Below are 27,991 nucleotides of genomic sequence, written 5' to 3' on the forward strand. Positions count from 1 at the left end.
GATCCACAGCAGTTTTCTTTCTTCCTCTATTAGCTTGTTTGTTAGTTTTTGTTTAGTAATAGTTACTTAAGAGTGCCTAAATTGTTCTGAAAAGTTAAACAGCAGCTGTTCTAAATGTATATCAAATGTGATTTTTCTGCATTTTGGTGTATTTGAACCTGTTGCAAAAATCCCTATTCGAGTTTGAGATCCATCTTTTCAGAATGTGGCCAAACTGAGCGACTCAAACACAATTATTACAGAGAGGTCAAAGGCTTATGGAAGCTCCAGAAGAAGTCCCACCAATTCTTTGGAAAAGTCCAAAAAAATAAATCCTTCACGTCCCACCAGTTATTTAGAAAATAAATTAAAAAAAATATTCTTCAAGATTTTGTAAATTCTTGGGTCAAGTTTCCCCACCAAAAGAATAATGTAGGTCCCACCAATTATTTTTTAAAAAATCCAGAAAAAAATCTTTAGGTCCCACCAATTCTTTAAAAACATCTAGAAAAAAAAACTTCAGGTCCCACCAATTCTTCAAAAAAAAATCCAGAAAAAGTCCTTCAGGTCGCAACAATTCATAAAAAAACCCCAGAAAAATGCTTCAGCTCCCGCCAATTCTTTAAAAATCCAAAAAAGCAAAAAATCCTTTAGGTCCCACCAATTCTTTGGAAAAATCCAGTAAATTCCTTTAGGTCCCACAAATTTTTTGAAAAAATCCAGAAAACATCCTTCAGGTCCCACCGAATCTTTGAAAAAAATCTTTGAAAAAAATCCTTCAGGGGTTCACAAATTCTTTGGAAAAGTGCAAAAAGGTATTTGTTTTTTCAGAATTTTCTTCTCCAACAACGACAGTAGAGTTTTGAGATCCACCCTTGTACGCAAAGTTCAAACACAAACTGATGCCTCAGAAAGAAAAACTCGGTTTGTTAACTGAAATTAAATTAAATTTTAAAAACTTAGTTAAACTACTAATAAAACATTCATAAAACGATCACTAATAGAATAATATTTTAATGATGCTACAATAAAAGTGGTCTGTCATCAGTGCTAGTTTTACAAAATCAAGAGTGCTGGGTTAAGGTATATCATGTTTTGCACGAAACAATAAAACAATACACCTTTAGTGTGCACAGCGTCTTGTCTAACAGGTCATTAAAAACCACCTGAAATTCCACGAAACGCAAAGAGACAGCGTTTTTATAAATATTTATTGCAGGCAAACAGTATGCAGTAAATAATATTTACAACTATATTAAAATAAACATTCCTTTATTTGGGATCCATGAGATGTAGGTAGGTGATGAGAGAACGTCTGTAAGTCACAGTGGCGAATGAATCGGTATAAACACCCAAACCCTCCCGTTTTGACACACTTAACATTTGCGGAAAACTTTATCGAAAAAAAAAAAGAAAAAAAGAAAGCCAAACGGACTATAAAAGTCGCAGATCCTTTTTCTTCCTCAAACGTGTGCAGAAGCTGGAAATAAAACTCTAAAAAGGCTTGAGGAGCATCTGAGAAAGGAAGAACAGTAGACTTGCTTATATTTCTGAATGTTATCCTCGAGTAAAACAAACGAAAGTCTCTCCTACATGTACTTTGATATCCGGCTGTTAGTTTGCAAATAAACCACACATACACTTGATGATGCTACTCTGCGCCTCGTATTAAAAATCTCACTGCAAACTTCTTTTTTTTTGAGGGAGGGAGAGGGCGGAGGTTGTTCGACAAACCTGAACACGCATTAAATAAACCTCACAACTCAAATGCCAAACCAATGGATATCGACAACTCCTGACGGACATTTGGGGTTATACTGCATTAAAACAGCAACTAAAACAGTAATCCCAGCCATTACGTCCAGTGACATTGCAGCCATGAAGTGCTTGTTGAGAAATTGAACGAAAAATCAACCGAAAGGGTCTTGGTTTCCGGCCGCACATTCCAGCTGGTCGGGTGTGGAGATAATAACGTGACCATATCGCAGTCTCTCATTTCTTTCTTCTTGCATCTGACTCCATGCAAAACTTCTCAAACGCCTCCTCGATCTCTGGATCCATTTCATCCTCATCACCGCACAAACTGCAATGGAAAAGAACAGCCCTTCATTATAGTTCAATGGAAACTGTTTCTAGTTCTTAAAAAAATGCCGCTGCAACCTTTTATCTCACAGTTCTTTCCTTTTTCTCACAAATTTAATGAAATGCTAAAAAAATGGAGAGTTATTTTTGTGATGGAGAAAACTATTTAAAAATTGAAAAGTCAGAGGGGGAAAAAACTCAATGACTGAAAACTCAACCTTATATTTTACATTGTGAGTAAACGAGTAAAAAAATTGTACAATTATCATTTTATTCCATAAAAAAATGGAACTGTGAAGGAAAAAAGCAAACAAGGCACAATTCAGAAAAAAAAGGCAGTTTATTTTTGCGATGGACTTTTAAACTTGAACTTTGTGATGAATTGAAAAGTCAAAGGGACAAAAGTTTATGTATATATATATTAGCGGTGGGCCGTTATCGGCGTTAACGCAAGACTCTTATCGCGCAATTTAAAAAAATATTGCTGTCAATCTCTTCTTAAAGTTGGGTTGGGAGCTGGGTCTATTCTACTCAAGCTATGGTGACTTTCACTTTGATATTTTAGCACAGATGTATACCTGACCGGTTAGCCGTCTGACAAACAAGTGCCCTTCTGAATCAAATTAGCAGGATGGTGACATTAACTGCAGTTCGGCAGTTTCACTTTAACTCATAAACATTTCATTCATGCCCCCGTGACAAACTGGGGTATTAGACGCAAATAAGGAGTAAAGACTGGTGAGAGTGTTTTGGAATTTACTATCGCATGCCGATGGAAAGAAAAAAACTTCTGCATTTCACAATGTGTGTATGTCTGTATGTGTGTGTGTCTGTGTGTGTGTGTGTGTGTGTGTGCTGTCCTTTACTGACCGCTGTGTGTGTGGATATTGTGGGAAAATATGGCAAAAAGTCCTACATGACAGTAATAGTTTGATTGCAATGTTTACTTCAATAATGCCACTAATATCTGCATACTCCACATATCTTATTTCCATTTCTGTTTAGTTCAGTTATGACTTTAGTCGGATTAAGGGTATCAGTTGAAGTCAGAATTATTAGCCCCACTTATTTTTTTCCTCCAATTTCTGTTTAACAGAGAGGTTTTTAACGCATTTTTAATCATAACAGTTTTAGTAACTCATTTCTAATAACTGATTTGTTTTATCTTTGCTATGATGACAGTAAATAATATTTGACTAGATATTTATCAAGACACTTCAGTGTTTCCTCTAGGATTTTTTCCAGCTGTGGCGGCAGGCCTTTTTTACACAGGTCTACCTGTGGGGTTATTTCAATGACAAATGTCGTGAGCGCAGTATTAGAAGTCAAGATCGCATTTATGTATTAGCCTACAGCATGCGGATCTCTCTGCTTGCGCGCCGATTTCCTCTGCTCGTGCACAAAACTTTTTGCACGCTCCTCAAATATAAGCCACTTCAAGAGCGTGCAGATCTTCTTGTGCGCTCTTAAATAAACGCTGCTGAAGTGCGATTTAGTGCATTTATGTAACGAGTATGTCTACAGCATTTATTAGATCTGCAAGGAATATTTATGAATGTCTCCCAAATAAACCTACAGAGCGATATTAATGTGTCCTGAAGTAAAGTAAAAAGTTTATACGTCGTGTTTGCTGGCCTCACGCATCACGCACCTGTCAGTCAGCCAGTCAGTCAGTCAGCACGTCACCATAAAGGGTTAAACAAATAACGCACAGCACTACTACGGTTACAGAAAAGTTTTCACTGTTATAATTCACTTACCCTTTAATACGTTTTGGTGCAATTATAACCCGCTATTAAAAAAATAAAATGTGTCGGCGCAATAGCCTAGTGGTTTGTGCGTCGACATATGGTGCTGTAGCGCTTCAGGGAGTCCCGAGTTCGAATCCTGGCTCGAGGACATTTCCCGTCCCTAACCCCTCTCTCTCCCACTTCGCTTCCTGTCTGAAATACTGTCCTATCCACTTAATAAAAGGCAAAAAGGCTAAAAAAAATATCTTTAAAAAAATAAATAAATAAAAAATAAAATAAAATAAAACGTTTTGAATGAGAAGCTGTAATGTAGCCATGGCGGGATGAATGGACAATGAACGTAGCGGAAACCATGCACTTCTATACGGCTTAAAGTGACATTTAAATGCTTAACTAGGTTAATTAGGTTAACTAGGCAGGTTAGTGTAATTAGACAAGTTATTGTATAATGACGGTTTGTTCTGTAGACTATCAAAAAAATATAGCTTAAAGGGGCTAATAATTTTGATCTTAAAATTAGTTTTAAAAAATAAAAAATTGGTTTTATTGTAGCCGAAATAAAACAAATATGACTTTTTCCAGAAGAAAAAATATTATCAGACATACTGTGAAAATATTCTTGCTCTGTTAAACATCATTTGGAAAATATTTTAAAAAGAAAACAAAATTCAAAAGGGGGGCTAATAATTCTGACTTCAACTGTGTATATATATACACAGACGTTGTTACAATTATCTTTTTATTATATAATGAATGGACTTGTGAAGGGAAAAAAGGAAAAAGACAAAAAAGAAATGTGAAATGCAAGATAAAACCTTTGTGGTGAAACGTCACAAATGCCTTTCTACCCCTTTGCAGTGGAAAAAATGATAATAATAAAAGTAAAAAAAGAAAATAATTGCAAGATGTAAAAAAAAAAAAAAACACATTTAAACACTCACTCAGAATTTAGAGATGTTAATGCACAATTGCAAAAAAAAGACCAAACACCGACACACACACACACACACACACATATATATATATACAAATTTGAGTTAATATCTTAGTATTGCCTAAATGTTGAAAAAAGTCGCAATAATTTTTTTAAAGTGCCTTGATGCAAATGTGCATTAATAATAATAATTATAATCTTATTTATCTTTTTTTCTTCTTGTGTTGAACATAGTATGTACTTTTTAAAATTATATGTATTTATGTATTTATTATTTTTGTAAATAGATTCACATAGAAAACCATTATTTGACATTTTCATTATCCAATATCAAATGCATCTTTGGTAAGAATAAAATGTCACTTTCAAAAAATTAAGAAAAAAAAATAAATCAACTAAAGCTAATGCATTTAAATTTCTGTAAATGTTTTTTTTGTTTTGTTTCAAAAAAGCATCAGTGGCACATCAGTGGATTATTTAGTGTAGAACTATACATTTCTGTTTACATTCAAGCATTCCTTCATCAAAGGATTATTCAATTGTATTTATTAAATAAAACACTTATCACGAGTCTAGTTTGCTTAAAAGGACTGTTCAATAAATCAAAAAATAATTCTTCCATCATTAACTCACCCTTTACTTATTTCTTTCATCTATTGAACAAAAACAAAGATATTTTGAAAAATGCTGGTAGCTGGAACCCATTGACTTCCACTGTAATTTTTTTTTTCTACTATGGGAGTCAATGGGTGCCAGCAACCACATTCTTCAAAATATCTTCTTTAGTGTTCAACAGGGAAAAAAACACACAAGGGAGAGTAAATTAATAATGAGGTGAACTATTCCTTTAAATAAGTCTGATGCTAGTTTAGTGTGAGTTCCAGGCTCCCCCTGTCGGCTGGTCTTTGTTCCACATGCGGCTCATCCAATGAGCTGAAGACTGTGCTGAATAAGACTGGCAGGTCTTGTTAAGCCCCCGTCTCTCCCTGGACTGCTGACTTTACTAAAATAAGCTCTTTGACTCCCACTAACAGCATTGTGAGGAGGACAATTACTGTTTGAGCGGAGAGAACGGTCACACCAGGGGCATTACAGTCAACTACAGTCAGAAACTAAAATTGCTGCTTGGAATAAAATACAGCTATATTGGAATAAAAACTGCACAGAAAAATCTGTCAAATTAAACTTAATATTCATTTAAATAGATCCTTGTACTTATGTTGCAGACTTCAACTGAAATCGAATGAATAAAGACTATATAATTAATCTTTAAAATTAAACAAAATTTCATATATTTATTAGTGTTAAGCAAAGATTAATTGTATCCAAAATAAAAGTTAGTTTTGATAAATATATATATATATATATATATATATATATATATATATATATATATATATATATATATATATATATATATATAAATAAATATATATATATATATATATATATATATATATATATATATATATATATATATATATATATATATATATATATGTGTGTGTGTGTGTGTGTGTGTGTATATATAATAACTATATTGTATCATATACATATTTTATCTATCCATCCATCCATCCATCCATCTATCTATAAATAATTGTGTGTGTGTGTGTGTGTGTGTGTGTGTGTGTGTGTATATATATTCAATATTCAATTTTTTTTCTTTTTTAATTTTTTCCCAAATGAAGTTTAACAGAGCAATGAAATTTTCACAGTATTTCTTATATTATTTCTTCTTCTGGAAAAATTCTTATTTGTTCTATTTTGGCCAGAATAAAAGCAGTTTTAAATTTTTTAAAACCCATTTTAAGGTCAATATTATTAGCCCCTTTAAGCAATTTTTTTTTCAATAGTCTACAGAACAAACCATCGTTATACAATAACTTGCCTAATTACCCTAACCTGCCTAGTTAACCTAATTAACCTAGTTAAGGCTTTAAATGTCGCTTTAAGCTGTAAAGAAGTGTCTTGAAAAATACCTAGTCAAATATTATTTACTGTCATCATGGCAAAGCTAAAATAAATCAGTTATTAGAAATGAGTTATTAAAACTATTATGGTTAAAAAAATTCTCTACGTTAAACAGAAATTGGGTAAAAAAAAATAATCAGGGGGTCTAATAATTCAAGGGGGTAATAATTCTGACTTCAACTGAATATGACACTATGATAGTGTTATTTTAATGACGCTAAAATAACACTGTAACTGCTTCTAACATTAATTGTGCTGACTCCAGTTATATTGCACCGCAAAGTTGTGCATTAAGCAAATGAGATGACTAGATATTGTGCACACAAATGTAGTAAACATCCACTCACGATTCATTTCCGTTCTCTTCATACGCATCAGGGAAATAGTCTTCTCGATCTAGAATCTCCTGATATTTCTCAGAGTATTCTGTGAAAAAAGGAAGATATGATTAGTTGAATCCTAACAAAAAGGCATGCTTGTCATATTTCACCCCCAATTCTGATAAAAAAAGAAATTCATACAAAAAAACTTTCACTTAACACCATGTTCTTTTGATGGTCAAATGCAATAAATGCAGCTTTGGTAAGTCTACAAAGCTTCTTAAAAAAAACAACTTAATATTTTACTTAAAAACAAAACAAAAAAGCAACTTAAATCTAATGTAATGTATGGTAAAAAAATCGAAATCTAATGTAGTAAAATAAAAAACTTAAATCAAATAATTCCTTTACATGATAAAAAAGATAAAAAAAAATGTATTTACACAAATAAAATGCAAGTATTATTTATATAAAAATAAAACGTAAAAAAAAATACACGTAAAGCATTTTCATTTTTATGAACTTATGTAACTCAAGCCTTAAAATAAGACTTAAATTAGGGTTGTCAAATGTATCGATTTTGGTACCATTTGGTACTTAAAAAAAATAAAAATTAAAGCCCCATTTGACCACATTTTTAAACACTGCTGATTGGCCATGGTGTTCACATGCTCAACAGAAATGACTGTGAATGGCATCAATTTACCATTCTTCACCACTGTTCGCCAAGTACAAGTAAGTTCGTCACGATTTTTAAAATGTCCATTTCCTGCTAACATTTAAGCGCTGTTGAGAAGAACTGCGCTGATTTGTCATTGTGTCAAAAGAAATGACTGTGAATGACAATGAAGGTCATCGGTGTAACCACAGATACAGGGACACTGGACCGTTTAAAGTATGTCAGCTTATAGACAAACCAACTGATTGATGTGAATTTGAAATGCTCCAGTGTCCCTGTATCTGTGGTTAAACTCAGTAAACAACGGTAAGTTCAGTGAACTGATGACCTTCAAGGCCAATCACAGTCAATTCTGTTGAGCACGTAAACACAATGGCAAATTAGCTCTGTTTAAGAACACACTCAAATGTTAGCGGGAAATGGACGTTTTTAAAATTTTAGTACCGAATTCCAGTATTGTGACAACACCAGTACAAACAAAGATACATGAACACTGAAGCATTGGAGCAAGAACATAATGGCCAATCAGTGGGGTTTAAGAATGTGCTTAACAGCGCTCAAATTTAGGGCGAAATGGACGTTTTTAAAATTTCAGTATCGACTCGTACCGAACTCAATACTTTTTACAACAATACCTAAACACTGCAAAAATTTGTGCTGCAAAATGTACATTTTGATGATATATTTATATTTTGAACTTGATCTTTGACACTGAACCACTTAATAAAGCACATAAGGAAGTTATATGGTGTACATGGGTTTATACAGCAGGGCTTGACGCTTGCGCTTTTCAGGAGGAGAACATGCGCTCCTAAGTTGAAAAATTTAGGAGTATATTAAAGAATTTTAGGAGCGCAGTAAATTAAAAATAGTGTTTTTGCCTAATAAATGAAGAGAAAGATTGAGACGCACTGGCCAAAGTTTGTGTATAAAGTAATGCAAAAACACAGCTATAAAAATGCAAAAGCGGATTCCCAGACATTTGAGGAGATTTAGAAATCCCGGCCGAATGCATTTTTAAGTTCCAAATAGAGGACATGTCCGGGAAAAATATGATGCCACAAAATGATGAGCTGGGTCAATCTATTTAGTACAAGCCTTTTCTTTTCCTCGTTTCCTCGCTCTCTTCTCAAAGCTACTACCAAAGTCAGAACTTACAGTTTTGCATCTCTGTGGATCTGCATGCAGAACATGCGAGTCAGTGGGGGAATATTCTCAGATTCTCATGCACACAGAACTGGGCTGCTCAGGTAAAATTGGGTTGAATTGGGTATCACACTGGACGCACCACAATATGCCATAACTGAATTGTAAACGTTTTCAATGAGGCTCGCCATGTGTGGCACCGCCATCCACGACGTATACAAAACAATGTAAAGATCGATTTACGTGAAGTAAATAAACCGGTTGAGATGTGCTGCTGTTGATCGCATTACCGTACGTTCACACCGAAAGCGGCGAGAGCGTCAAAGTAGCCGGAAGTCATTCATTTTCAATGAGAGCCGACGGCGATAAGCGGCGAGGAGCAGCGTGGCGCGTCTTCGCCGGCGTGAGCGTCGAGGAGAGTTGAAATGAAGTCAAGTTTATGTTAATGAGCTATGACGCGGTTCGGCGGCAAGCAATCAGAATGAAGTCGTCCATCGCTTGATAGCAGTTCAGAGAACACAGTACTGTGAACTTTTTCACTGGTTTGATTATTGCGGTCGCCGGATTTCCAATTATTTAATTGTTTTTCCTACAGGAACATACATTAAATAAGTTACTGGCGAGTTACTGATGTTCATTAATGATATATAAATTTATCTTAAAAAAGCAGGAATCACACGCGATGTGACAGTACAAAACAGTACTGCTGCTTCAGGATATTTCAGACATATGGACACATATTAGATAAATAGAGCAAAGCCACACGCAACTTGATCTTCCATTGTTGTGTGAATTTGATAAGAAGTGCGCAACATTTTCACGCTAGAAACATGTTTTATGCAGGAATGTAACTGATATGCTGCAACGGCTCCTTTAAATACGAGATCAATGTAGCGAGTTTTGACGCTGGAGCTGAAGGCAGAGAGCGTTGTCGCCAGGGCGGCCAGAGCGACCTTGGACGCTCTCGCCGCTTTCGGTGTGAACGTACGGTTAGTGTGTGTTAAAGTTACAATAGATTTCCAACGTAATATACCATAACTTAGTGTGAAGAGTATGTTGATTTACCGTGGCCTAGTGAGTCAAGTCATCAATCAAGCTTATTAAAAAAAAAAAAAAAAAATATATATATATATATATATATATATATATATATATATATATATATATATATATATATATATATATATATATATATATGCACACATCTATTTTTAGTCGCAAAACGGTCGCACTGTCGAGCCCTGTTTATACTAAATAAACCCACCTGGATCTGCAGCTGTGAAAGGTGTTCCGTCAACTGTGTAGAAGGTTGGTTCGTTCTGTAGGGAGCATAAACATAACAGAAGCACAAAAACAGAGCTTATTTCTAATACTATCCCAGATAACAACACTAAATTGGGTACATGCGAATGAATTTCAGGTCTTCGTCATATACGCACCATGAAGTAATTAGGATCATTATCAGGTGTGGCGTCACTGGACACAGCGGCTGTGTGAACTCGACCCCAGTTACTGGAGCGCAACTCCACCAGTTTCAACAGCATCTGTCGGACATCACTGCGAACACAAACACACAGTTAACACAATGCAATGAGTGAAGGGCATAAAAAATTTGACCTGTTCAATAAAGTGTATTAACTGTATGTGTAAGAATCCCACTGAACATCTGGCAAACAACAAGCAGTTTCCCACATCACTCACCGGCTGCATTTAGCGTCCAACAAAATTTCTTCAATCTTCTTGACTAACTCATCCATGTCCGACTGTCCATTCTCTTTCCATGCGTCATCCAGAATGGAGCCACTCAGCTTATAAGAACAGAACAGCAAAACAATGTAAGTGGACTTCAACATTTTTTAGCAGATTAATTGCCGTTTATTTCAATGCTGAGCTTTGAGTTTCCTGACAATTTCAAAGTCAAGACAAAATTAGGACAAAAAATGTGGTCCTACTTTATATTAAGTGGCCCTATCTACTATGTACTTGCATCAAAAATAAATACAATGTAATTACTGTGTTTATAATGTATTGCAGAACACTTCTGGTGCTCTTGAGGTGGGATATGGGTAGGGTTAGGGATCATTTTGGTGGCATGAGTAGGTTTAAGGGTGGGTTAAAGTGTAAGGGGTGGGTTAAAGTGTACTGGGTATGAGTACTTGTTTCCCAGTACTCATACCCAGTACTGGGAAACACCCATACACTCTTGCATTTACATACACACTCATACACTACGGACAATTTAGTTTATTTAATTCACCTATAGCGCATGTCTTTGGACTGTGGGAGAAACCGGAGCACCCAGAGGAAACCCAGGCTAACATGGGAAGAACATGCAAACTCCACACAGAAAGCCAACTGGCCCAGCTGAGACTCGAACCAGTGACCTTCTTGCTGTGAGGCAACAGTGCTAACTACTGAGCCACCATGCCGCCCTGAAGCTTGTTGTACAATGCAAATCAAGTGGAATAACTGAATCAGTGTGAAATCAGTTCATAAGGCACATTCAGCTCCACAGGATGCTATTTCTGTTCTAGTTTGTTCAACGATGATTCAGTTCAATAAAAAAAATGTCACTGTTGAATGATGTGATTCACTGTAGGGCAGCTCTCCTAGTCCCAGAGTCTTTGTTTATATCAGGATCATGTGATTTTATGATTTTGAACCTGCGCCCCATTTATAATAATTAATTATTAATTAGAAAATAATTAGCCCAAATAAAACTGTCAGTAGCTCTTGAACCAAGTCTGCTAGAACAAGTCTGGTCTCACTTGAAATTAGACATTTGCTAGTTTGTTACACGAGTTGAAATAACTCAAAGTAGTATGGACCATTTTGATGAATGTAAACAATAACAGTGGTCTCATCGTATTTCCTGTATGCCATTTTTAATTTCCATAGCTTCCAAGGATCCAAAAAGGTCCACATATTGGTAAATAATGTTATGACAGCTGTTTTAACGTTACGATATGATTAAATTGCTTCTTGTTACAGTTAAGATATAGCTTGTCAACAAGCAGGAAATGTTCACATTGAAATGGTCTATAGGAACAGAGTAAAACATGGTTAAATATAGGTGAAAGTTATTTCTTTCAATGAAATACGTTACAGGAAAAATGGATAAGACCATCAAGATAAAGGCATGGAAAGACCAGAAAAATAAACTCTGGCCATGTTTTGATTCAAATTTGAGGATGATACTCAAATACTCATGATACTAAAAAATGTAGCTTCTGTAAGCTTTTATTTAGAAAGGCATCCTTTCTAAAAAGCAATTTGAAAATGCTTGTCCGGGAAGAGATATAGGTTTAGGGTGCTCTATATAATAATATATAAGGTGTTCTAGCGACAGACAGATATATACAAATCAATTCAAAACTGTTCTGCCTACAAAACCACATGAGAAAAAACTATTTCAGATCAACATCTGTGGTATTTTCTCATTTGGTATCAATGTGGAGTCTCCAATTAGCATTGTTTTTATTTCTAAGGTCAATTGATCACTCCTTTAAAGTATCTGCTCTAAAAACTGATGTATTTTTTTTTTACGTTTACTGTGGTTACAATGTACTGTATAGAAGAAATAATACTTCAAACCTTGAGTAATTTGACAGCACACATGAGGTTTGGGTCATCCGGGTGAGAGAATAATGTGTTCAGAAGTTCCTTCAGCGCACCCAGTAAAACATCAGCCCGTCCTGGTGTGCCTTTTCGACTTTTCAGCTGAAAGACATTATTAAAGAATTCAGATCTAAATAGCAGAAGTTAACAGAATAAATGCACATCAGGTAAAATAACCCATCTAATTATAGTATTACTACAAAATATGACAATTGAATTTGAGCAGATACATTACATATGGTGGGTTTTAGAGACTAGGTTACAGCAAAACAGCTAGTAGAACAATATATACAACTTTAATTGGTTTAAGCTTTAGGATTACATACTTAGATGTACTAGCTTGTTGACCTGGGGTTTGTTTTGTAATGTTGACAGGTTGATTGTATTAGAGCCGTTAAATAAACAAAAGTTGACAAAGTAAAATTATTAAAACTATTTTTGTTCATTTGATGAAAATGTGTAACTTAACAAAAAGTACTGAGTCCAATAATGTTTTATGATTACGTAACAAACTAAAATAAATGAATATCGGTTATTGAATCCAAACTAAAATGGAACTAAGGGTGCTTTCACACCTACACTTTTGTTTCGGAACCTGTCTCGTTTGCCCAGTTAGCGCGGTTCGTTTAGCATATGTGAACAGGGCAATCGCGCTCTGTTCCACGCCAAAGTAATCGCTCCGAGATCGCTTGAGTGAGGTGGTCTCGGCTCGATTGAAACGAACCCTGGAGCGGTTCGATTACAGTGAGAAAGCGATTCGATCCGAGCGCGGTTATATCACAGTGTTTTATGGATATGTAATAGGCATACGGCTATATGTAGAGATAATTCTGAGTATGGCGGGAAGTTTCGCGAGTCTCCGGATGCCCGCAAACGAGTGATGATCTCCCGGTAATCTCGCGTCTCCCTCCCGGTCCTCAAACAGGCATTGTCGCGCACCCTTCTCACCCCTCCCCACTGCATCTCTCCTCAGACACATCGCGCGCGCGCACCCTGTCAATCACAATCAAACCACCACCTCTCCTGACAGCTGAGCGGGACGCTGCAAAATAAACCCTGACACTCTGACCAATGTGAGGAGAGTTTACTCGCACGTGACTTGTTTTAGCTCTTTTGGTCCGATTAGAAACTTTGCAATGTGAAAGCGAACCGCTCCAAGAGCAAAGAGCAACAATGTAACATTTGTAATCTCTGTTTCGGAACAACTGAATCGATTCACAGGTGTGAAAGCACCCTAAATCTGCAATTAAAAAATAAATTGAACCCTGCTGTTAACCTTACTGACAAAAATGACAAAATAACAAATATTAAACCGAAACATGACAAAAAAAAAGAAGAATGTTCCCTTAGGTTAAACCACTAAAATAAATAATTAAATACTTAAAGCTAGCTAAAAGAAACAATAAATCAACAGAAATAACTAATATATTAACAAAAAACGAAAAGTGAACTAAAATTAAACCTAAACAGTAATATTTAAAAACACAAAATACACTTAAATAAAACAGAACTTCTACAGAACATAATTGTGTAAAGTTCAATTTGTTCAAAACAATTTGTTCTATTTGTTGCAAATACAACTATTACAGTTTTTCTCAAATGCTGAAACACATTTTACAAATGTTTCCTCCATGTTCCCCAATGTCTAAACACAACACCCTATACTAAAGCTACATAAACACAACCACACCTTCTCACTTCAAAACGCAAACTTTCACACCAAAAGAGCAGCTCAAAGCATTCATAAATGTAGACACTATACACATCATTACACACTACAGCAAAACAATTGAAAACACAATGCTCAATTTGTGAGGAGGTTCTTTGTTTCATAACTGCCAATGCATATTTTTAGAAACTTTACAGTAACGGATCCTCTTAGATCTCTGCAAAGAATTAGGCATTTAGATTTGGGTGTTTCATATGAAAAGTATAAATTTATAGAAATAATGCATGTACATATCTGTAACAAACTCAATGCAAAAACAGAATCTATTGCACAACAACAGTACTCTTGAAAACATGATCAGGGTGTGAAGTTTTTTTTATTTACTTTATTCACACCACAATTACTGTGCGGCATCATGTCACTAAGCTGCATCACCTCATCCACATTGCAGGCTATATAGTCTTTTGCCAGGCACCACGAGAAAAACACCCGGGAATGGCAAACCTGCCTTGGAAGGCCTCGACTGGCATGTCAACACAGGCCAGCTCTTTTGCCCTTAAGCCTGATTTATACTTCTGCGTCAGGTGACCGGCGTAACCCACGGCGCATGCAACGCGCGTGGCTGTGCATTTATACTTCTGCGCGCTGTCTCTGTTGGTCTGCATTAACACTTCCGAAACACTAGTTGGCAGTGAGGTGTAAATGTTCCTCTGTGTCAAGTTTCTTCGATGTTGTTTTGCTTTTCCTGAACACTTCCGGGATGTACAAGTGGCTCAAACTCGCTTATTTTGAGGCAGGAACCGGCGAACGTGCAACAACTTTAACTATGAGGTAAACACAAAACAAAACTTTCCATCCGGAGCTCCTTCACGGTACTCCAAACTTGTAAACAATCGCTCGCGCCATTCGCGCGGCTCTCGGTCCCGCCCAGACTCGTCAGCGCTACCAAGCCGACCAATCACAGAGCTTACGCTACGCGTCATTGCGACGTGTAGTTACATTTTTTGAGAGGTGCACGTCAGTGACGGCGACGGCCACGGCGAAGGGCTATGCGTCAGCGCCGTAGCATACGCCAGTGTTTGACGCAGAAGTATAAATCAGCCTTTAGGAGGTTCTCTCTAGGGTATGGTTGTCTGTCATAAATCTCCACGATGAGAAGAACTCCTCTACAGGGTTCAAGAAAGGGGAGTAGGGTGGCAGAAAGACGTTTAACAAGTGGTTACTGTTGGTGATGAACCACTCTCTGATTTGAGTGGAAGTGGACATTGTCCCAAATGATCACATGAATGTGTTGTGTGGGCCCAGGATGGTGTTGTTGGTGGTCCAGGAGGATGTCTCATAGCTCCTCTAGGAAAGTGAGAAGACAATGGGGATTTGTAAGACTCAAGGATAGCATGCCGATGGACAAGCCCCTCCGAACCCATGGCAGCACAAAGAGTAATATTGACATGGTCAATGACTGTTGCTCGCATCTTGTCCTTAATTGTGGTGTGAAGTTGTCTTGGGGGGACCTTCTCTCCCTCTTGGACCTTTTCCTCTCCCTTGTTGGCCTCTTCCTCGTTGGCCTGCTCCTCATCCTTGTTGGCCTGCTTCTCTTCATCTATGAAGTAGAATTCCTCTTCCCCTGACTCTGCCTTCATCCATTGTGTTTGTTTGTAATCTTCAACAAACAGCACTCTGAACTTGCTTTTTTTATACATGTATTAGAGCAGCATTAGAAACAAGTGTCTTCAATTTTGAGGCATTGTGAGTAATGAATGATGCCTGGTGTGTTCATTGTGTTCTAATATTGCTGACTGTGGCAAGCATTTTGCATCACATGAGCTTCCATTTGAGAATATGAGCAGAATTCTTTTGCAATTTGTGTTTTAGCAAGGAAAAATGCGTTTAGATTTATGAGATTGGAGCATTAAGTTTTGTGAATTGTGTCTTCATGTGAAATGTGTTTGAGATATTTAAAAATGGTGTCTAGATTTAGTAAATGTGTTTAGACAACTGGTCATTTGGTTTAGAGCAGGGGTTCTCAACTGGTTTGGCCATAGGACCCACATTTTTACATGGTCATCAGGCCGCGACCCAAATTTTCAAGAACTATGAAACAATTTTAGGAATGATAACTAATTTGTATTTATTTGTTAAGTAGTGACAGATAAATCATAAGAAATTCACCAAAACTTACAAATAAACAATATTTTACTGCTGTCATTTAACAAAATGTATCAATTTATAAAAATATTACAAAGTAAAAAACGACAAATAATGTAAACAGTGGTTAGGGTATGGACAGGTTCAGTTACCTTGAACTAAACTGAACTGTTAATAAAACATGTTGTCTGGTTTCTAAATGTCGTTTAATTCAGAAGGTTTCATGCTGTTTTATGAGAGCAACTCACTACAAATGACACTGAGGCTTTAAGTCTTTTTTTGTCATCAAAATATGTAAATCCATAATTTACATATTCGTGGTCGCACTTGCGCTTTGACATATTTGTTGCTATAATTAAATGAAATTTCACATGTCAAACGGTAGGGTTGTCGCGCATGCATTTCAAAATAAAAGTCAAGTACAAGCAAAATAAGTAAATAAACTAAACTTTTGTTGTTTTTTTTACCACACACTCTGCGACCCACTGAAAATGTTCCCACGACCCACTTTTGGGTCGCGACCCACCAGTTGAGAAACACTGGTTTAGAGAATTGGCCTTTGTGTTTTAGCATTTGAGGAAAACTGTCATAAAAAAGGATATCAGTATAAAACAATACTAAAAGAAACACTGAATTGTACACCATCTGTGTTACTGGACTGTTATTTTCAATACAAATAAATTGATTATTATTATTTGCATTTAAAAGCATATTGACAAAGCAAAGGCGGCACAGAATATTTGATGATAATGAATAAAAATCAGATGTGGAGTGTGAACCTACCTCCAGGTTAAGGTAAAGCTCTCCCAGAAACAGCACATACGAGTGAAACTTTTTCTTGGTCTCTGGGTCTCCTTGAACAGCCTGATTCCTCTGATTGTACTCAGTTTGACATCTACACAAACATTACAGAATTGAGTAGTAGTATTTTTTTTAAGTCTTTATGGCAAACAACTGTAAGGGCAACAATACAGAAGTTACTTAAAGGTCCCGTGAAGTGCTTTGAAATGTGCACTTTTAATTCAATGTTTGATGTAATCTCAAATGAAACATCGAGAGAGGGGTGGGGCATGTAGTAGCTCCTCCCCTTTAAAAAAAAAAACAGCCAATAGCTTGTTTTAATCACAGCTATGCCAGTGACAGCAGTTGAGCTCAAGCACATCAAACGAACAGCAAATAAGAAGGGGGCGAGGCATGTCAGATACTAGAGAGCACTTGATTGGTCAGAAGATTTGATATTGAAACTGAAGTATGAGGTGATGTCAAAAAAATCACTGATCCATGTAGGAGGAAGTGATCCTCCTGCAAACTTTGGATGTTTATATCTGGTTCATACACTCACCGATCACTTTATTAGGTACACCTAACTAGTACCGGGTTGGACCCCCTTTTGCCTTTCGAACTGCCTTAATCCTTCAACAAAGTATTGGAAGTGTTCCTCTGAGATTTTGGTTCATATTGACATGATAGCATCACACAGTTGCTGCAGATTTATGGGCTGCACATCCATTATGCGAATATCCCATTCCACACATCCCAAAGCTGCTCTACTGGATTGAGTTCTGGTGACTGTGGAGCCCGGTTTGGTCTACTTCAGCTGTAGCCCATCTGCCTCAAGGTTGGACGTGTTGTGCATTCAGAGATACTCTTCTGCAGACCTCGGTTGTAACGAGTGGTTATTTGAGTTACTGTTACCTTTCTATCAGCTGAAACCAGTCTGGCCATTCTCCTCTGACCTCTGGCATCAACAAGACATTTGCGCCCACAGAACTGCCGCTCACTGCCTATAGATGGTTGTGCATGAAAATCCCAGTAGATCAGCAGTTTCTGAAAACTCAGACCAGCTCGTCAGGCACCAACAACCATGCCACGTTCAAAGTCACTTAAATCACCTTTCTTCCCCATTCTGATGCTCGGTTTAAACTGCAGCAGATCGTCTTGACCATGTCAACATGCCTAAATGCATTCAGTTGCTGCCGTGTGATAGGCTGATAAGAAGTTTGCGTTAACGAGCAGTAGGACAGGAGTACCTAATAAAGTGGCCAGTGAGTGTATCTTCTGAATTTAAATCATCACTGTTTTGGAGAACACTAGCTAATAGACATCCTTAAAGCTAACATCTAAAACAACTTTATACTTAATTGACAATTAAAACGATCTTTCCAAAATAACTCAATAAGGCTTTTTCTGTTGCTTTATTTACCTCTGAAGCAGCAGGTTTCGGAAATTCCTGTTGGCTGGACTGAGTCGGATGTGACGTGAAAGATGGTTACAGAGCCGCGCTCCCGTATAGGCAAAGTTGGGGATCGATGTGGACTGTAGAAAACAAATGTGGGATTGCTTTTATCATAACAGAGCTCCAATTCAGTGATATTTACATCTACATTGATGATTTAGCCATTGGGGATAGCATTATAACGATAAAGTTTATCACGTCAGTTTGTTTTGCTTAGATTAATATTTGCTGGTAGGGAAAATGTAATTTCTGTTATTGTTACTTTGACTTTGCACTTCAATTTATATTTTAATTGCACTTAAACTGCAAATTGGAATAGAAACTGTATGAAAAGCACACAAACGTACAGACATTTTTAGGTGTCGTAGATTGTTATGAGTCAATGATGCTATCGTTTGGCACATATCTATAAGTTTCACCTTTCTGGCTGCTCTTTCTATGAAGAATTTCTATCTCCTCGCCTGTTAGTAACAATAAATCTTAATGCGCAACAATTATCTGACTTTTTGGCAAAAAAAAAAGCAAAAAAAAAAAAAAAGAGAAATCACTCAATTTTCACCCCTAATGGTGTGACGTCACTTGAAAACTATCAATTAAACAGTGACACCAAAATTGAGGCACATACCATGACTTCTGGATACCGTTAAACCCCTAGTACTCCGAAAATGTTTAACAAAACGAGGGTGAGTTAATATTGACCATTTTCTGTTGACTATTTTTTTAATTAGGATGTACGCTTGCATTTTTTTAGGGTTCCCACACAAGTGTATTTTCAGAAAGTCAATATAAGTGCACCTGTACGTAGATGAGCTCCACCAGCTCCTGCAGAATCTCTTCGGTAGTGACCCACTCGTTCAGTGTGTCTGTGATGTACTCGATCTCGGACTCGAAGGAGCCTGGAGACGAGTTCAGATGGCTTACAAAATCCTGAACGAAATCTGCCAGCGAGGGCTCAGCGTAGTACCCTTCAGATCCATCAGAATATGAATCATCCTATTAATAGAGAGAGAAAGCATTAGATTAACATAAGTGTAAATAATGAATAAAAAAACATATTTAAAAAAAAGCATACATTTCAAATAAATAACCTGTTATGAACAACCTGAATGCACATTTCAAAGAAGAATAGCTGACTTTAATATTGTTTTTCAGAAATTCAGATAAACAAATATGTTCATGCAGCTTGTTTCTTAAATATCCGCAAACATATTATGGTATTTTTATGCTTTAGAAGAATTACAAATGTACAACCATAAATCAGAAAGAGTCAGTATGGAAGGACAGTATGGAAAACGCAAATAAAAAAGAATTAAGTGATTTCGAAATTTACTTTGACTTGTATTATATAGCAAACAATAAAAAACCCATTATTTACGGTGTTACTCATGATATATATATATATATATATATATATATATATATATATATATATATATTAGGGGTGTCACGATTTTAAATCGAAATCGATCGAAATTTATGCTCATTTTCGATTATCGAATCAAAAAATAGAATCGTCGATGCTGCCACGCCCCCATGTCAGCTTGGCTTGCCAAGCGGGAAAAAACAGGCTTGTTGAAGTGCTTGTTAAACTGTAGAAGCAGGAGACCCGTCGAGAGAACGTAAACCCTCCCCTCTTTCAATGAAGTCGCCGGTGTTTAAGCATTTTGGATTTCCAGTGAGTTATGTTGACAACGTTCGTGTTGTCGACAAAAAAAAAACACAGTTTTGCAAGCTCTGCTATGTACGTATTACGTACGGTTCGTCCGATAGACAACACCAGCATCGCGATCCTCCGCCCGCCCCCGTTGCAAATCCGCTCGCGAAAAGTTAACACTCAGGCCCTGTTTACACTGTCTTTGTTTTTAAATGCATTTTAGAACGACAACGATTTGACATCCACAGTGGCGTGTAGCATTTCTGAGCAGCCCTCCTTCCTCTCTGCCTCTGAAAATGCACATCACGTGACCACACAGACACAGATACACTCACAGCCATGTGCTCGAGACAGCAGGTCCAGGCAGTCAGAGGACTGCTTCAATCTTTCACTCACTTGTACTTAGTCATTTTAGCGAACACCTCAGATACTGTTGGCTGGTTCCTGTTGGTTGTGCGTCTTTTTTACCGACGCCATTATAACGACACAGATCACTGCCTATTCACGAGTCCCGCAGAAAAAGTGATCGACAGGTGGTAATTATGTGTGTATCTTGCCTTTATTCATTTACTGTATGATTTGTTTATGGATAAAACAAAGACCATGCAGGTCAGGTAGTTTAAACGGTAGGCTACAAATAATTAATTGGTCATTAATTAATTAATTATTCATAATTGAAAATCGAATAGAATCATGCCTTTAGAATCGAAAATGTAATCGAATCGAGGATTTGGAGGATAGTGACACCCTTTATATATATATATATATATATATATATATATATATATATATATATATATATATATATATAGGCGAAGCAGTGGCGCAGTAGGTAGTGCTGTCGCCTCACAGCAAAAAGGTCACTGGTTCGAGCCTTGGCTCAGTTGCCGTTTCTGTGTGGAGTTTGCATGTTCTCCCTGCGTTCGCGCGGGTTTCCTCCGGGTGCTCCGGTTTCCCCCACAGTCCAAAGACATGTGGTACAGATGAATTGGGTGAGCTGAATTTACTGTAGTGTATGAGTGTGTGTGTGAATGTGTGTGGATGTTTCCCAGAGATGGGTTGCGGCTGGAAGGGCATCCACTGCGTGAAAAACTTGCTGGATAAGCTGGTGGTTCATTCCGCTGTGGCGACCCCGGATTAATCCGCTATTACCACTGGCTTGCATGGTTCAGGATCTGAAAAGCTACTCAACGATGAATTTGCTCTTCAGTGTTTGGACTCTCAGTAATGACTTCAAACCACACTGAACTGAACTTCAACTGATCCAGTTACTATGACCATTTATGTGAAGCTGCTTTGACACAATCTACATTGTAAAAAGCGCAATACCAATAAAACTGTATTGAATTGAATTAATAAAGGTACTAAGCCGACAAGAAAATGAATGAATGAATAAATATATATATATATATATATATATATATATATATATATATATATATATATTTTTTTTTTTTTTTTAATAAACACAGTATTTCAATTTTATAGATGAATGACGATTTTTGATGCAGTGCTGGCAGAGGGATCAAAGATCACGGTTGTTCAGCTTAGGCTTGCGCCCTTTACGCATTGAAATTCCTCCAGATTGAATGTTTTGATGATGTTATGCACTGTTGAAGGTTCCTTTCTTTGAGGAATATTGTTTTTTTAGATTAAGGAAAATTTCAATAATTTTCTTACATATTTGTTGGCAAACTGGCAATCCTTGGCCCATCTCCTAAATGCTCCTAAAGGACTAGACCTTTTTTGGATGCTACTTTTGTACCAAATCATAATTACAATCACCTGTAGAGATCACCTGTTTGAAATCACACCATCATTTAACTAATTTACCTGATTACTAGGCCTAAACCACTCTGGTCCCAACTTTTTTTTGGATGTTTATTTACCAATAAAATGATGTTTAACATACAAAACATAAAATATTTAGTGTTCATAATGTCTGCAATGAAATACAAGTGAAAGTAAATTTAGAAATAACTACTTTTTTTTTGCATTTTTCATACCGTCCCAACTCTGATTCGGGGCTAACATGCAAACATAAAATCAGTATCCCAAAATCCACATTAAAAAAGACACTGCTCGCTGCAGAGCCATTTGAGCAGAACTGAGCTCCAGCATGAGCTCTCGTTCCTCCTCCTATAAGCTGTTTTAATGCGTGCACTAACCCCACCCCTAACCCTACCCCCAGTGACATCACTCGTAGAAGAAGTGCAAAAAAGGAGGAGCGAGAGCTCAAGCTCCCCCTCGCTGGAGCTCAGCTCTGCCCAAATGGCTCTGCAGCGAGCACCACTTGCATTAAAACGTATGGATCAGGGATAGGCAACTTCTATTGTCTTGCAGAGTTTAGCTTTAACCCTAATCAAACACAACTGCATGAAGCTTTCCAGTGACCTTGAAGACACCAATTAACTTACTCAAGTGTGTTCGATTAGTTTTGGAAGATGGAAACAGTGGTGTGGATGGACAGAAAGCTATAGACTCACCTGAACGGATGAATAACCTCCTGGGATAAACTCAGCTGCAGCAGCAGACAGTTTGGAGTTTTTCACCAATGCATCTGCAACACTGCTGCTGTTGTGGCCCGAATTTGAAGAAACTGGAGATCCTGGAAGACAATGCAATGCAGAGCCGTATTAATGTTTTGTTTACAACATTTGTCTATGTATAGTGCCATCCATTTGTGTTGTTTAGAAGTTAAGAAAGAATATCTGCCCAGAAATGTGCACTTTGCAAAAATGTGACGCCGTCGCTTGGCCAGATTAAACTATCTCACCCAACAACTACTGGCCAACATCTAACCAGCTTTGATTCATGTGTTAAAATTCATGTGTTATGAGAAAAAGTTCAAGTCAAGGCAACAACACAATGTTCATAACAACAAGACTGTCTTCATGAGTGTGTTACAAAAAAAAAAAATCACTAATTTGAAGCTGAACATCAAGAGGCAACTGATAATATATTAAACCTAGATAGTATAATGTGGTTAAACTATGATTACGCTGTGAATTTACAGGCCTTGTATGCCCAGATTGTTTTGATGTATTGTTTCTACTGTTAAAAAAGGCTGATAAAAGCATTCAAACTATTATTAACGTAATAAAATCAGTATAAATGTTCATTATTGTATTATCGGTGTATGTCTCCATTAATTGAAATATCAACCAAATGTACCTTTTAACTAACTGATCAGTCCATATTTTTAACCGGCAAGATAGACTAAATAGAAAGATACAAAAATAGGTAGAACAATAGATAGATAGAACGATGGATAGATGAATAGACAGACAGACAGACAGACAGACAGACAGACAGACAGACAGACAGACAGACAGACAGACAGACAGACAGACAGACAGACAGACAGACAGACAGACAGATAGATAGATAGATAGATAGATAGATAGATAGATAGATAGATAGATAGATAGATAGATCTGAGTGATTCCTCCATAGCCTAAAAGTAACACCTCACAAAAAAACACTAACAAAGAAATCTGCAGATATTTTCCCCTCAAAAGACGCTAACAACATTGCCTACTTCATTATTAGCAGACTAGCATTTGAGTTAGCAAGACAGAAAACTTACATGAATCTAAAAACTAACTGACTACTAGACAAGCAGATATCTCTGTCCGTCTGTCATATAAATACTGATCGGTTAATCAATAACCTTTTGTAAATTCATACATTTACACATTCAAAAAACATGGACATCTATTTTCAGGTTCCTCTACTAAAATAGTAAATAAGCAAATTTACACTAAAAAAATATCAGTCTTTATTTCAGTATTCTCGATATTTAACCAAACAAACATTTACACACTTGTATCCCTCTGTAAGTGAGTTGTATATCATTACACCACACTTAAACAGTGACTAACATTAACTGTCGTCAACTTTACCACTGGCTAATTCAACCCAAATGTTCTGCTTTTAATAACACGAAACTGCCTGAGCAGGAAGCAAAAACAAAACTAACAAAGAAATCTGTGTGTACTTTTCCCTCAAAAATCCTCTAATAGTTTTAGCTACTCCACAGAAACAATTATTAGCGGACTAGCACATGAGCTTGTAAGATAGATAGATAAAATCTAGATGGGATACAGCTGCAGATACATCAAAATAGCATCATGACACTGTACAACAATAATTCATATTTTTACATTGCTGTGAGGGTAGGGTAGACGTTAATAAAATTAATTAATTAATTAAATTAGTAAGTTAATAAATAATATTAATAATACTCTGTATAATTACTGTTTATACACTACTGTGAGGGCTGAGTTTAGGATTGGGGTAGGCACTATTAAAATATAATTTAATGGGTAATTTGATAAATAATATAAATTATTTTCATTAAAATTGCAGTTTATACATTACTGTGAGGATTGGGGTAGACAGTAATAAAATACATTTAATGGGTAATTTAATAAATGTTATTTAAAAAAAAAAAAAAATCACTGCAACTTCGGGCCACAGATGTATCCCTTCCAGTCCCAAACCAGACTGACAGTCAGACAGACAGAAAAATCTATATAAACGTAAAAGCACATTAATCGACCTTTCAGGCTGTCTAAATATTGATTTTCAATCAGTCTATTGATCTACGCAACTAGACAGACAGGCTGCATAATAGACATTATATAGGCATTATTTCAACTCTGAAAAAAAAATGGACTGACAGACACAGTTTTAACTTACTAGAACGCCCATGTTAAGCTGCTTACAGTCTATGTCGTAAAAGCGCTATAGAAATAAACATGAATTGATAAATATTCTGTTATTGATTGATTAGTTTATATGTGCAACTAGATAGACGGACGGACGGACAGATAGATAGTTGCTTATATAGAGAATTAAATCAATACTTGGACTCAGTGTCATTCTATGTATCGATTGGTCTATCAATGACCTTTTGCAAATTCATGAATGCTCAGATAAACATGAATTATCTACACATTGAAGTTATGTTACGTCTACAAAAACATTACACCTAAACAGCAACTAGCATTAATTTTCATCGACTCCTCTCCTGGCTAATGTCATTCTAACTATGAATTAATTTGTCTATGTATGCAACTGGATGGATGGATGGATGGATAGAACAATAGATGTAATAATACATGGATAGATGGATAGATAAACAGATATAGACAGATGGATGGATGGATGGATGGATGGACGGATGGATGGAACAATAGATGTAACGATACATGGATAGATAAATAGATATAGACAGATGGATGGATGGATGGATGGATGGAAGGAAGGATAGATGGATAGAACAATAGATGTAACGATACATGGATAGATTAACAGATATAGATAGATGGATGGATGGATGGATGGATGGATGGATGGATGGATGGATGGATGGATGGATGGATGGATGGATGGATGGATGGATGGATGGATGGAACAATAGATGTAATGATACATGGATAGATTAACAGATATAGATAGATGGATGGATGGAACAATAGATGTAATGATACATGGATAGATTAACAGATATAGACAGATGGATGGATGAACTAGATCCTCCACTAGCTAATGTCATTCTGTCTATGACATGTCTATGCAGATAGATAGATAGATAGATAGATAGATAGATAGATAGATAGATAGATAGATAGATAGATAGATAGATAGATAGATAGATAGATAGACTATCTATCTATTTATCAGTTTATAGATAAATAGTCTATCCTATCCATCTATTACAGAAGGATGGATAGCTAGATAGAAAGTTTCTTACATAGAAAATTAAATCAACACTTAGTCATTGTTATTCTATCTATCTATCTATCTATCTATCTATCTATCTATCTATCTATCTATCTATCTATCTCCTTTTACAAATTCATAAATGTACAGATCAGCATGAATTATCTATATATTAAGGTTACGTTACTTGTACAAAGACAATAAATTACAATTTGTCTATGTATGCAACTAGATAGATAGATAGATAGATAGATAGAATCTTTATCAGATAGATGGATGGATGGAGTTGCTTAACGTTACATAGACAATAAAATCAATAACTAGACGTAGTCATTATTATGTTACCTATCTATTTGTTTATCTGCCCTCTGATAATAGGTCTAGGTTATCTATTACCTTTTGAAAATTAAAAACTGACACATAAATATGAACTGTCTACATATTCAGGTAACATCACCTGTATTAGAACAATACATTAACGGTTACTAGCATTAACGTTAACTGTCATCGACTCCTCCACAGGCTAATTTTACCCAAATGTTCTGCTTTTAATAACTGAAAACAGTATCAATCGAAAGCTAAACAAAGCTAACAAAGAAATGTGCGTGAGCAGAAATAAATATTCCCATTAAACCTCCTCTGACAGCATTAGCTACTCGGCGGAGACAGTTATTAGCGGACTATCATTAGCATGCGAGCTAGCAGTGAACTTTACATCACCTGAGCCGCAGTCCGACACGGGAGGAGAAGTGCGCGGCTGTCTGAGCGGCTCACACGGGTTAAACGCCGAACTTCTGGCATCTCCAGCCTCGGATGAGGAAGATGATGAAGGTGCACTGCTGTTGTTATTGTTATACATGGTCTTGATCTTCTTGTTGTCGCCGTTTCTCCCCGGTACCGATCACTACAGGCAGCACGGGTGGGATAAACACACGGATCGGGTCTCAGTGGGCCGATGAACGCTACACGGACAGCTGGATTCACCCTACAGTCTGCTTCTCACTTTCATGTTTACTATTTCTGTTTCTGGCACCTGGCCCTCAGTGGAGCACTAATAATCACTTCCTCAGTCATCCTCCAGAAGAAAACACACACACGCTGATCAGAGGAGCACTGCCATCTATTGGAAACAATACACACATCCTGATGAAGGAATCGTCTGTGTTTTGGGATGTTATTTTTATTTTTTATTATTTAGCTTTATTTTACAATTATTTTTTATTATTACCCTGCTGAAAAATCCAGCTTAAACCAGCCTAGGCTGGTTGGCTGGTTTTAGCTGGTTGACCAGACTGGTTTTAGAGGGGTTTTGGCCATTTCCAGCCTGGTCTTAGCTGGTCAGGCTGGAAAATGACCAGCCAAATCCAGCTAAAACCAGCCTGGTTTAAGCTGGATATAGCTGGTTTTGGCTGGACTCCCAGCTTGGCTAGGCTGGTCAAGCTGGTTTTAGCAGGTCATCTCCCAGCCTGACCAGCTAAGACCAGGCTGGAAATGGCTGGAAACCAGCCTGGAAGTGGCCAAAACCCCTTTAAAACCAGCCTGGTCAACCAGCTAAAACCAGCCAAGGCTGGTTTAAGCTGGATTTTTTAGCAGGGTATTGATTTTCAAAAAAGATAAAGTACACAGAGCAGGTTTAACAGTAAACACGAGCAGGGTTTGAGTAACTTTTTTTGATCACCAGACACTGTGGCTATTAGATTTCTAACTTTACTAGCCACTCGCCATTTTTGCTAGCCACACTTTTGTTGTTGGGAAAATATATTTTATATGCAAAAATTTGACTTTGCCATGCTAAAATCACTTGATTTAGATTTGGGTTTCATCTACATGCCTTCTCATTTATTTCACTTTTTGTGTGTGTTGTGTATGAGCTCGCTCAATGTGCATGAACAAATGTCTCGCATTGCGATTAGTTTTTATTTTACATGACTTTTTAGGGCTCAAAATGAAGGATTTACCAAATTTATCTCTGACCACACCAAAAATAAAAACAATTATTTCTGAGCCACAAATTTTAAACAATGTGTCAAAACAAGCCAAATATAACTGCATGCATGCTCTTTTTAATTCAACA

At 36.6% G+C, this 27,991-nt stretch overlaps 1 protein-coding gene across 3 annotated transcripts; it reads right to left on the reverse strand.

Moving 5' to 3' along the window:
* Positions 1 to 1,176: 1,176 nt before the first annotated feature.
* On the reverse strand, positions 1,177 to 26,945 carry paip1 (poly(A) binding protein interacting protein 1). 3 transcript variants are annotated; one of them, XR_015490126.1, is made up of 11 exons: positions 26,638 to 26,945; positions 22,674 to 22,795; positions 19,329 to 19,526; positions 18,501 to 18,613; positions 17,081 to 17,192; positions 11,049 to 12,585; positions 10,567 to 11,007; positions 10,305 to 10,422; positions 10,130 to 10,184; positions 7,068 to 7,146; positions 1,177 to 2,062 (listed from the first exon to the last, which is right to left on the reverse strand). XR_015490126.1 is itself a non-coding variant. In NM_001003504.1 (11 exon segments), coding segments are annotated over 11 exon segments (1,260 nt in total). In that variant the 5' UTR covers positions 26,777 to 26,902; the 3' UTR covers positions 1,177 to 1,971.
* Positions 26,946 to 27,991: the final 1,046 nt, after the last annotated feature.

Source organism: Danio rerio, chromosome 5 (assembly GCF_052040795.2).
Source record: "Danio rerio strain M-AB ecotype USA chromosome 5, GRCz13ab, whole genome shotgun sequence".
In the NCBI taxonomy this organism is placed as follows: Eukaryota; Metazoa; Chordata; class Actinopteri; order Cypriniformes; family Danionidae; genus Danio; species Danio rerio.